Consider the following 12962-nt stretch of genomic DNA (forward strand, 5'->3'; position numbering starts at 1 on the left):
ATTTCACTCTCCATCTGTCCAAAATCACAATGCGTGGCTAAAGCCCTGAAAGCTGTTACGTACTGGGAAGCGGTTACAAACATTCATATTTATATTTAATCCTGGATGGGACCTCGCCCAGCCAAGGAGGACCTTCAACAGTGCTACTAGCACTGTTGAGAATGCCTTTGGCATCCTTGCTGCACAGTGGAGGCATAGGCGCGGGAAGTAGGGGTGCTGGGGGTGCGGCAGCACCCCTTGTTGGCGGCAGCACCCCTTGTTGGCAAACTGCGATCAAGCCCGTATTACCCAATGGGCATTAATCATTATGGTGATAATTATCCAATCAGAATAAAATAAAAGTTGTTTAATGTAATGATTGGGAGAAGGCCGCATGCACTGTGTAGATTGGCTAAAGATAAAGGTGGGTGGGCATAGAGCAGGTTGTTTATCGCGCGCACTGATCCAAGATCAGTTTTCTAAGAACGAGTTGAGATTGAAAGAGTGGAATTAATTTGTAACTGATCCCCGGTCAGATTGGGTTGTATCAGCGAGTGAAAGTGTGGAAAAGGGAGAGAAAGAAGCGGCTGCTATAAAAAATGTCCCGCGAATAAATAGCTTTTTAAAAAGAGCTGGGATGACGAAGAGGAGGATGTCGAGGAGCTAGCCAACGTTAGCTTGGAAGAATCGCTGCCTTCTACCAGCTACAATCTGCCACAGCTAACGGTAGCTAACGTTAACTTCAGCCGAAGTTGTTGTGGAAAAAGACAAAGGTAATGGCCCCTCAGGTACCATCATCTCTGAAGACCCTGCACTACGGGGACCGATTACAGAGACCGTTCCGGAGGAAGTTATACCCAGAGGGATATCAGCCTTTCAGAATCGGCGGCTAAATGTCCAGCATCTCGGAGGGGGACGGAGGCTGGCGGCAGAAAGACCCGCTCTCTCACTAACGAGGCACTGACCCGACACCTTCACAACGGTGAAACGGTACCACGGGAGTGGATTCTATATTCACTGTCCACCGGAGACATTTGTTGCGTTGCCTGTAAAGTTCTACCAACACACAGCAGCGCATCTGTAGTAGGGTTTAGCGAGCTGCTGAGGGAGCTGGACTTTGAGGATTTGATCTGCGACTTTGCAAAGAAAAAGACAAGAAATTAGAACTTCTAAAGGTAAGAGCTATTATGCTATCTGTAAATTGATAGGTTAATATAATCTGTTGTGACCGTGTGACCAGATAATGTACATATTTAGTTTTGTTTATTGAAAAGCCATGCATATCAGACGTATTGCATCATAATTTTGTGATGCTGCTATAGGCCTGTGTGAGACTTAGTGGTCAAGTGCGTAGCCTATATGTTGGCTTTCGTGTAGTTTGTGAAGTAGCAGCTGACTAAGTGACTGTTATTTAACAACCTTCACTCAGCTGTGTTGTGTGATGGCATTGTTGTATCTTCAGTCAATCACGTTTCAGAATTACTATTGTGCTTTCTGCTTGGGTGATTTATAGTGAATACTATATCGCCATAGTCTTGAGCCATACAACGCTTTGGTATGATTTAATTAATTGTAACACTGTCTTGTGATGTGTGAGTCAGATGGCAGTACTTGGTTTATTGAACTGGAAAGGCATACTTGACGCCTGCTCAGCTGGACTAGTCATTCATCTTTTTATTATTTTTTATTCGATAGTGACAGTGGATAGACAGGAACGGGGGAGAGAGAGAGGGAATGACACGCAGCAAAGGGCCGCAGGTCGGATTTAAACCTGGCCGCTGCAAAGGAATCTTTTGACCAGTAGTGATTGGCATGTGATTTAGTGCCTATATATTTCGCGCAGTACATAGCAGTATGTATGTAGCCTACTTTGTGGGGGGGTGGTGGGGTGGGGAGGCAGAGGTAGAGGTAGAGTTGTTCTGCGCACCACCACCCCCACCACCACCACCACCCGCCAGCACCCCGCACCCCCTGCTGGAAATGACTTCCCGCGCCTCTGAGTGGAGGATCTACCACCGTGTCATTGGAGTGAGCCCTGAAAATGCGGATGCCATTGTGAAGGCAACAGTGGCTCTGCGCAATTTTCTGCAGTGGAACTCCCGAGTTGAAGCTCCCTGCCCATCAGAGGCCATGCCCAGCCCTACTCTAACGGAATGTAGGGAGAGTCGCCACCCAAGAGGCCATAGCCACACGGGAGGTTTTCAACACGTACTTCTCCGCTCCTGCTGCGGCAATACCTCGGACCACAGTGGCCTGACGTCTTTGCAACCCATACCTGCTCCTCACTTCTAAGGAAGAACACAAAGGCCAAGAGAGTTCTGGAGTGTGAAATAACTGAAAACATGTTATGTTAAGTACATAATTCCAATGGTCATGGAATTAAGGAGGGTCATGGGAGTCAGAGACAGCTGTTAGAGCAAAAATCCTGTTCTGGTCAGTTTTGTCCATATACAATAGTAGTACTTATTCACAACCAAAAGCTGATTTGGGAAAGGATGCAACATTTAGTAACATATCAAACCTTTTCAGTGCATCGCTATGGTTCTATCAAAAACTGTAACTGTTTTCGCCGTCAGAACAACACCTTGTCACACAGAAGTCAATCATTTGTTGCAAAGGAACCAATAAACTGATGTTGATTAAGGAAAGGGTCAATCCCTTTCACTTAATCAGATTGATCTTAATTCAAGAACAGTTTCTTTTGAATCTGTCTGGTATATCGGTCCAATGTGTTCATTCATAGTTTTGATGCCTTCAGTGAGAATCTACAATGTAAATAGTCATGAAAATAAAGGAAACGCATTGAATGAGAAGGTGTGTCCAAACTTTTGGCCTGTACTGTATGTGAACTGAAACATCTACCCCAAGGTCTTATAAAGCTAACGTTGTGTCAGATTTCAATTTAAGGCATTTTTGAGAACGTCAGGGGTCTTGTTTGCGATTAATTGATAGCTGTAGACAGGAAAGGAGGGAGAGAGAGTGGGGACGGCATGCAGCAATGGGCTGCAGGTTGGAATCGAGCCCGGGCCATGAGGTAAGAACTGAGTCTTACAGTTTTTTCCAGTTGCTAAACGACAGTGGGCACAACTGGAGTCACGTGCAAAACTCAAACTACAGTCTGCACTACCAACAGTCACCTGTCACATCACCTGCAAAACTCATTCAAAGCAACACAATTATTAACACACGTCTCAAAACATGCTCAGAGCAGCCAAACACTATGCACAGGCCTCACTGAGATAACACACACTGTCACTCAGAACACACTGAGGGTAAAAACACTAGCATCAAACACCAATACAGAAATTACAAACTTTTTCATCTTTACAGTATGAACAATTTGAGTGACTCAATAGTTTATTTAAGGAAAAAATATAGATAGTATAACATACCAATTTGTACATAAGGTAAAAAAGAAGGAATGGAAATCAGCAGTTTTCTTCAATATAGTATTTTGTCTCTAGTAATTTATGGAATTACTAGGGAAAATAACTAAAGGTACATAACAGTTACAAAGAATTGTGTGACTAATCCTGCCTCTCTCCAGCATCATGTGGCAAGTTTTCTTCATCACATTGCATCATCTCTAAATAAAAATGAATGTGGTGTTTCTATTGCTTTCACCTCCATTACTTTCTGAAAAACAGTAAGAACGCAGTTTTACTATTGTAAAGATACAGTGTTTTTCACTTTTTTATAGCTGTGTGCATAACCTTAGACATCTTACCAGGGGCCTCATTTATAAAACCTGTTACTCAAGAAAAAGTTGCGTGAAGCAGGGTGAAATTTGTCGTCACAACATTCCTCGCAATTGTCGGGATTTATAAAGACTCCATGCGTAAAAATGTTTCCAGTTTTCCGCAAACTTTTGACCACACGTGTGATCGTGCGTAATGCTCCCAAGGTTTTGTAGACTGCGTTTTAGTGAACTCCGATGGTATGCCCGTTTTCCGAACCTAACCCAGTTTTTGTTTTCCTGAACCCAACAATCCCGTTCTTGCTAAACCGACCCAGAGCCTGTCGCGCCCGGCCGGGGGGCTGCCAGCAACAGGGGAGAGGCAGGGGGCTCCTCCCACACCGTGCAGCGGAGGGAATTGCGTTTTCCTCCGCTGCTCTCCCGGAAATGCGTTGTGTGTGTGTGTGTGTGTGTGTGTGTGTGTGTGTGTTGTGTGTGTGTTGTGTGGTGTGTGTGGGTGTGTGTGTGTGTGTGTGTGTGTGGTGTCTGTGTGTCGTGTGTCTGTCTTTTGTATGTGGTCGTGTCTGATTGTAGGTGTCTGTGTGTGGGAATGTTGTCTTTCTGCACCTGCTATTCCCACACAATTACCATACAAGTTACCAAATTGTCACATTTCACCAATAATGATCCAAAATCTTGTTTCTATTTTTTACCTTTTTAATAATTGAATTTCCTTTCTCACAAAAAACGAAAATGATCATATGATCATAAATGTGATCTCTCAGGGGTAAATGGCAAATAGGAACAATAAATGATGAATATCATTGGTAATTGAGCTAAATCTGTTAAGTATTAAGGCTGTGTAACAACATGAACACTACACAAGGGTTACGGCTTCCAAACAGGATTTTGTTTTGATGTTCTACCTCTGTTAGGAGCACATCGATCTCACAATCACAGAATCGTGTTTTTTCCCCATTTTTCCGTTTCGTGATTGGTGATCAAGGGCTGGAATATTCATTGATTGATTAACATGGACCTTATTAGGACAAATATGGGACGACCTTTGGGAGGAGCGTGAGGCTCCGTGCGCACTAAATGTCCGTCCGTTGCGTGCGAGAAAGGCGCGATACCGATGATATGGCGCCGCCAAGGTGTTATAGATCAGAATATTGTTTTTGCGTACGAAAATTCGGTCTTTTTTGCGCACAAAATCTTTCAGAATAGAATCTACGCACATTTTTATAAATGAGGCCCCTGGACATATTGGTATCTTTGCCCTTTTACCTGTTTCTCTCAAACGGTACAGCGTATAATTGTTTCATTCTTATTTGGCGTTTGTATACAAAAAAAGGTTTTCTAAGCTTTCTCTATATAAATACCATATATGTTCACTAACTAGGCTTTCAGCTAAAATTGCAATCAGCAATGTTTGATAGGCACCAGACTGAAATCTATTCTGTTTTGAACGTGTGGTTAACAGTTTTGACAGCAGTGTGTTAGAATTTGAACAAAGTGCTGATCTACAGTGTTGTGCACGTTGTGGTTAAAGTCATGGGATAAGTGTGTAGAGTTTTGAAAACTGTGTTCAAGCAATGAAAAACTAACTAGAGTTTGGTCCACATGAACTGCTGCTGTGCAGAAGTTCTACGGCTGTAGTTAGCGTTTTGCACATGTGCCCACTGTCGAACTTGTTTCATTGGTAGGTGGAAATCCGATGATTGGATAAAACCAGCGCATCAAATCCCATATGGACTTTTTGATTTATTTACTTTTTCTAAAATAGTTATACGCTAGAAATCGGCACCAGGCCCGAGTACTTTAAGCCCTGCGTTAGTTACAGCTGCGTTCCTCTCATATGATTGGTAGGTGAAATCAATTGACTCGAAAATAAACTGCATGAAAACTCCCAATTTTATTTCATTTTTTTCATGACGCCCGCACCGGAGATCCGGAACGGTGCCGGAATACTTTAGTAAGCAGGGCTTAAACTGTTTTCACAGTATATAAAGCATGTATACTGTTAAAACTAAGGCCTGTACATTTCCCAAACAGAAAGCAAGACATTCATACATCATTCTATCTTTTACATGTTAAATTAATGGAAAAACACAAAGGTTATGAAGTGACAGGCCTTTATTAGTCATAACAATACATACTGGAAATATTACAATCATAGAAATAACATGTATTTCTATTATTACAATATAAGAGATGAGCATGTACTGTCACTCCATTTCACTGCAATCACATTTGCCTGAAGTCACCAGACCCTTCATAGACCAGATTAGAGGTCTCAGAGATCAGGTTGGCGGTTATATGTTACTGCTATAGTGGGACTGGACTGCTTGCCTGCTTGGTCATGGAATTAAGGAGGGTCATGGGAGTCAGAGACAGCTGTTAGAGGATCGAGCCTTTCAGCAAAAATCCTGTTCAGGTCAGTTTTGCCCATATACAAGAGTAGTACTTATTCACAACCAAAAGCTGATTTGGGAAAGGATGCAACATTTAGTAACATATCAAACCTTTTCAGTGCATCGCTATGGTTCTATCAAAAACTGTAACTGTTTTCGCCGTCAGAACAACACCTTGTCACACAGAAGTCCATCATTTGTTGCAAAGGAACCAATAAACTCAATAATGTTTTGGAAACAAAAAGTTTGTCAGCTGCGAAAAATTGACATGGATTGACCCTTTCACTTAATCAGATTGATCTTAATTCAAGAACAGTTTCTTTTGAATCTGTCTGGTAAATGCAACATCTTTGTTTCTACAAATTGTATTTGAAGTACTAAAGGATAAAGAAAATTAACTTGGTTACAAACATTCATAATTATATTTAATTAGTATCAGGGTATTTTATGGGTATCGATAATTCATTACACTGAAATACATTTTTTTGAATGAATGAATTTGAAAGTATCTAAACCGTCAAAACGGTTTTATAAGATGGTCTATAGAAGTCATTCAGTTAAATTACTCTTAATTATAAAATATTAGCTGTCTGCACTACATTAATCACAATAATTTGTTTAGCTTTCCGTAATTTGAGTGAGTTTTGGTTTTTGGGTGGCTCAGAACAACAGGGTTTCTGCTTTGCTTCAAGGCAATGATGGAACAACAACAAAAACAAAAATAGGTAAACAAAATTATTTTTTAACAAAATAAACAAATAAAATAGAAGAAAAAAATCTAATACTAATAACATCTGGTCAAGTTTTGCAACATGTTAGAAGTAATTTTACCATGACAGTTTAACAGTTTTGTGATACAGTGAGAGAGAAACTATACATGAGCAGTGCTTCAATCTGGGATTTTACTGGGTAAAAGGACATGTGCATGTCATTTAAAGTAAAAGACACAAGCCATATTCATAATTGTACACAATTATGAACACTAGCCAGTTTGCCAAAGGCAAACATGGCAGAAGCTACAAGGCAGCTGACATCACAAATACTGACCCTAACCCTAAAAATTAAACCTTTAAACCAACTGACCAAATGAAATGCAACTGCACATACAACAGATGGTTGGGTATTTGTTCTGTGTACCTGGTAATTGTCTCGACAGGTTGAGAAAGAATTTCACAACTATGGAATCGAAATAACTGTCCAGAATTGTGAAATAGGGGACAGTTTTTAACCTGCTGTGCAGTATTTTACCATCTGATAAGCCATGTTATCAGATATCAGTTATCAGCATATTCTATCTAAACTATACCGGTTTTATTGTAGGTTGTACCCACTTGGTGATGCTCTTTTCAGTTTGAACAGTTGAGTTACGCTTGCCTTTGTGTGCTCATTGCGGCAGTCTCCAGAGCCAAACTGAGTCAACGTACCTGACAGTCTTAAGTCAACTAAAAGCTCCAACAGAGAGCACAACTGCAGCTACAATGCTAATGGTACTCCTTCTCTGGATGTAAAACCCATCATCATAGTCAAATCAAAGGCTTGGCTCAACAGTATTCTTACTTCCCTGGGATACTGGTTATACCTGAGCAGATGGTTTAGTAGCTGGACTAGCTGCACAGACTGTGCTCACAACTCCCCAGACTTCATTGTAGTAGATACAATTGGCTAATTTCCTAAATAAAACCAGTAAGAATTTAGGAGTGTTGTTGACAGATGACAGTTGACAGCGGGAGCTTGCACAAGTTTTAAGTGATGAAATATTTTGTTTTGTGGTAATATAGAGATTTTACTTATATTAATACATTTTCTTAATACCTAATTTTCTTTGATTGTGTTATGAACATAGCCCACGTAAATACTAAGAATGAATAATGATTAGTCAACGACCACCATAAAGCTGACTATTGATTAACGAAATTGCTTAAAATGGCTATCCCTACTGAATTAAAAGGCTGAAAGAAACATGGTAACAAAGTGAGACATAACTTAGAAAATCTGAAAGCACATTTTTTTTTACCAAATAAGAAGATACCAGCTAAGAGCTCTGATAGGTTAGGAAGAGTGTCCATTGCTTGAATTGACCAATACAATTTGAAAAGGAGTAGTAAGGTGCATTTAGGATTTTAGGAGCAAAATGGCAGAACGTAAACATGCTGGGTATTATTCTCACTGGATATAACAAAGTTAAACTTGAACTAATTGGAGAAAGAGCCCCATTTGGGGAATGTTGTGGAATTAGTGTGAAGGGCATGTCTAGCCCTCCCTTGGTGTAACTCGTGGCTCAGCCAGTGAGCTATGGATGATGCTGCTGATTGCCTCTACTCCCTCTCCTTCCAGGAAAGTGCGGTGGTCTCCCTCGATGATGTGAACCGACACCTTGCCATCACATACCTGAAGAAAGACACGCCAGTCAGACAGAACTTGAACATGTAAGTAGACAGAGATTCAAAGATTTCTCATAAAATCTCATAAAAAAAGGATGTGCTAAAAGGCTAATGTGCAATAACAATAAATAGAAGTAAAACGTAAACAATTGGGAAAAAAAAAAATCAACTATGAAAAATGATAAACTTGTAATATTTTAATAATTTAATAATAGTACAACTTTAATAAGTTCAAGTTCTTTTTTCTCTTTTTTTCATGCCGAAAATGTCAAAATCTAAAAAGTTAGCGGCCGGTGGAGATATTAAGCAGCGAGACGTGGTAGAAAGGAGACAAAATGGCGCTGCTTCTGTGACCATGACCATGGACATGTCGCTAGGGTTGGGTACCGTTTGGATTTTTATGATTCCGATGGTGAACCGGTACTTTTAAAACGATTCCGATTCCTAAACCGATTTTTGAAAAACTGAAAAATGACAAAAGAGAGGTTATTTATGGAGGGTTTTTTTTTTATTGAAAATTATTTAAATTTAACAATATATTAACGTTTAAAAGTAATTAAATCTATAATAACTAAACCTAAGTCACCTAACACACAACTACAATAATTTAACAAATAACAGTTACACTATTAACAAGTACCAACAAAATAAATGTTGAGTTGGTATGCCAACCAGCTTCAAAGTTCAGCAGTTCTTTTGCAGAAAAATGACCATATTTGCCTTTTCTGTCCACTATTTTTTACAGTCTATGTTGTGAATCCTAGTAATTTACCAGGAACCATGTGTGAAAGAGGCTTAAGGCAGCAAAACAAAAGGTAAACTATATTTTCTTATTCATTTGTTCCACATCCTTGAAATTTTATCATCTCCAATATGAATTAAGGTAAGCTTAAATAAGGAATCTTAGTCCACTTTTAAAAATAATCTTGAAAATGATTTAAATGTGTGTGAGTGTATTTATGGCTGTTACCTCGCTGAGCTTGTAGTCAGCTCCCAAGTTTTGTTCGTATTCACTGCTGGTTTTGGCACGCAGTAGCGTCACATTGCCATGGTATTTTGTCACAGGCACATAGCCATCAGCAGCCTTCAGCTTGTAGTAGAAGGTGGTGGCTGCAAAGTGCAGCAAGTCTCGGCTGATGTTCTTGTGGCTGGAGGTGATTAGGTCCACCGCAATGTTGACACGGGCCCCCAGGTCTGACAGTGGGAGAAGAGTCTCCAGAAGCTGCAGAACAAGAGGGGCAAATTAGAAGAGATTGAGATGGAAACCGCTATAGGAATTTACTATATTAGTAAAGTACTATATATGGCCTTTCCCAATTCCCAGGTTGTGTATAATGTGATAAACATTTTTACTTGTTGTATTTAACGCGCACATTTATAATACATACACAGTATAGGCTATATATAAAAATACACACTTTATAGGGTATTTTAGAGTAAAACACAACAAATGTCCGTATGAAAGAACTATACAAATATATACAGTATATTATATGCACACAAACATACTATATACACAATCTATTACTTGATGCGTGCCTCGGCTCTTCATCGAATCAGCGTGTAGGCTTAAAATCATACACCCTTCCACCCGCCTAAATAAATTACTTTCTCAGATTTAGAGAGCTGCATGGACATTTAACTGCCACTCTACAGTCACTGTAGACGACGCTGCTTTTCAAATAAGGTTTTTGTATTAATGTTGTGTTAATTTTGTTCTTATACAATAAAACAATAAGTTAGCGGGAGTGAGCAATAATAATTTTTCATTAAAGCTGCGAGCAGCGATGGACGGGCCCTCGCGCCTCTGCGCGCGTCGGGGTTACCGGCGGACGCTGCTCCTTGCGACCGTGCATTCGCGCGGCACTCAGACGCCGCAAATCGTCAACAATGAAAAGGGAACTCCCTGCCGAGTTCAACGATAGCTCACACAAGACTCTACGTCATACGGTTCATTAGCTGTGAAAAGGGGCGTGGCTAAAAGCATAGGGGGCGGGTCACACCATCACCAATTAAAAAGGAAGTCTGTGCTGAGTTCAATGATACCTCACTTAAGACTCTACCTTAAACGGGTCAAAAGTTATGAAAGGAGGCGTGGCTTAACCATCACCAATTAAAAAGGAACTCTCTGCTGAGTTCAATTATACCTCACACAAGACTACCTTAGATGGGTAAGGTTTTATGAAATATATGTGGCTTAAGCATAGGGGGTGGGCCAAACCATCACCAATGACTAAGGAAGTCTGTGCTGAGTTCAATGATATCTCACACAAGGGTCTACATGACACATTGGTTTAGGGTATGGCTCTAATGAAGTTTTTTGTATATCTTGACATGTTACATATGTATGACATGTACCAAGTTTCGTGAGTTTACGTTAAACGCACTGCAGGGGCTAAATTTTTTTAACTTTGTAGGGGCGCTAGCAAGCCATTTTTGTGCGCCCATTCCCAAAACCATTAAAATACGTAAATTTTCACCAGACTTGATGTGACCGCCAAATTTGGTGAGTTTTTGAATATGTTAAGCCCCTCAAAAAGGCAATTCATTTGACGGGAAAAAGAAAAATAATTAAAGCTGCGAGCAGCGATGGACGGGCCCTCGCGCCTTGGTGCGCGTCGGGGTTACCGGCGGACGCCGCCCTTTGCGACCGTGCATTCGCGCGGCACTCAGACGCCGCAAATCGTCACCAATGAAAAGGGAACTCCCTGCCGAGTTCAACAATACCTCACACAAGACTCTAAGTCATACGGTTCATTAGGTGTGAAAAGGGGCGTGGCTAAAGCATAGGGGGCGGGTCAAACCATCACCAATTAAAAAGGAAGTCTCTGCTGAGTTCAATGATACCACACACAAGACTCTACCTTGGATGGGTCAGCATGTATGAAAGGGGGCGTGGCTTGAACATAGGGGGCGGGCCAAACCATCACCAATGAAGAAGGAAGTCTCTGCTGAGTTCAATGATACCTCACACAAGGGTATACCTTAAACGGTTCAAATGTTATGAAAGGGGGCGTGGATTATGCATAGGGGGCGGGCCAAACCATCACCAATAAAGAAGGAAGTCTCTGCTGAGTTCAATGACACCTCACACAAGACTACCTTAAACGGTTCAAATGTTATGAAAGGGGGCGTGGCCTGAGTAAGTGGGCGTGGCCATATTATAGGGGCCGGCTCAGTATCACACGTAGACCACACATTCTAAGTTTCATGCAAATCGGATGATGTTTGTCATATAAGGCGCATTTCATGTTGCCAGCGGGGGGCGCTATGACCAAAAGTCAATTTTGGCCTGTAGGTGTCCTCAGGCCTGGACCCTTGTCAATCGTGAGAAATTTTGGGCAGATACGACAACGTACGCTCAAGTTACAACAACTTCTTTCTTCATCGCTAAACACTCAAAATGGCCGCCACGCCACGCCTACACCGTCTGACGAAAAGTTTTTCTTTTAATAACTTTTCATCGTTAAGGTGTTGGGATGGTACAGACCAAGTTTGAAGTCCATCGGATGAAATCTCCAGGAGGAGTTCGTTAAAGTTTAGCACCTTGACTTTTAGGCCTACTTCCTGTCGCCACTAGGGGGCGCTATGACTTTAAGTAAATATCGGCCTTTATTTGTCTTCAGGGTTGGACTCTTATGAATCCTGAAAAGTTTCGAGGTAATCTGACAACGTACACTCGAGTTACACCCACTTCCTGTTTCGGCGGCGAAACGCACAAAATGGCCGCCCCGCCACGGCCACGCCCTATGACGAAAAGTTTTTCTTTTAACAACTTTTCATCTTTAACATCTTAAGATGGCACAGACCGAGTTTGAAGTTGATCGGATGAAATCTCTAGGAGGAGTTCGTTAAAGTACGACATGTGGAAATGGCCCTAATTTCGAACTTTGAAATCAAAATGGCGGACTTCCTGTTGGGTTTAGGGTATGGCTCTAATGACGTTTTTTGTACATCTTGACATGTTACATATGTGTACCAAGTTTCGTGAATCTACGTTAAACGCACTGCAGGGGCTCAATTTTCGTAACTTTCTAGGGGGCGCCAGCGAGCCATTTTTGTGCGCCTATTCCCGAAACCCTTAAAATACTTAAATTTTCACCAGACTTGATGCGGCCGCCAAATTTGGTGAGTTTTTGAATATGTTAAGCCCCTCAAAAAGGCAATTCATTTGACGGGAAAAACAATAATAGAAACAATTAAAGCTGGGAGCAGCGATGGACGGGCCCTCGCGCCTCTGCGCGCATCAGGGTTACCGGCGGACGGCGCTCCTTGCGACCGTGCATTTGCGCGCCACTCAGACGCCGCAAACCAATGAAAAGGGAACTCCCCGCCGAGTTCAACGATAGCTCACACGCCACGCCTACACCGTCTGACGAAAAGTTTTTCTTTTAATAACTTCATCGTTAAGGTGTTGGGATGGTACAGACCAAGTTTGAAGTCCATCGGATGAAATCTCTAGGAGGAGTTCGTTAAAGTATAGCACCTTGACTTTTAGGCCTACTTCCTGTT

At 41.4% G+C, this 12962-nt stretch overlaps 1 protein-coding gene across 1 annotated transcript in view; it reads right to left on the reverse strand.

Annotated features, from left to right (window-relative positions):
- Nucleotides 1-5773: 5773 nt before the first annotated feature.
- The window catches only part of fasn (fatty acid synthase), a 109962-nt gene continuing 102773 nt past the window's right edge, over nt 5774-12962 (reverse strand). Inside the window, exons 41-42 of the mRNA XM_039788300.1 lie at nt 9421-9672; nt 5774-8457 (exon numbers count right to left, since the gene is read on the reverse strand). Of these exons, the coding sequence (XP_039644234.1) occupies nt 8320-8457; nt 9421-9672 (390 nt within the window). The 3' untranslated portion in view covers nt 5774-8319. The remainder of the gene's footprint in view (nt 8458-9420; nt 9673-12962) is intronic.

Source organism: Perca fluviatilis, chromosome 21 (assembly GCF_010015445.1).
Source record: "Perca fluviatilis chromosome 21, GENO_Pfluv_1.0, whole genome shotgun sequence".
NCBI classification, from domain to species: Eukaryota; Metazoa; Chordata; class Actinopteri; order Perciformes; family Percidae; genus Perca; species Perca fluviatilis.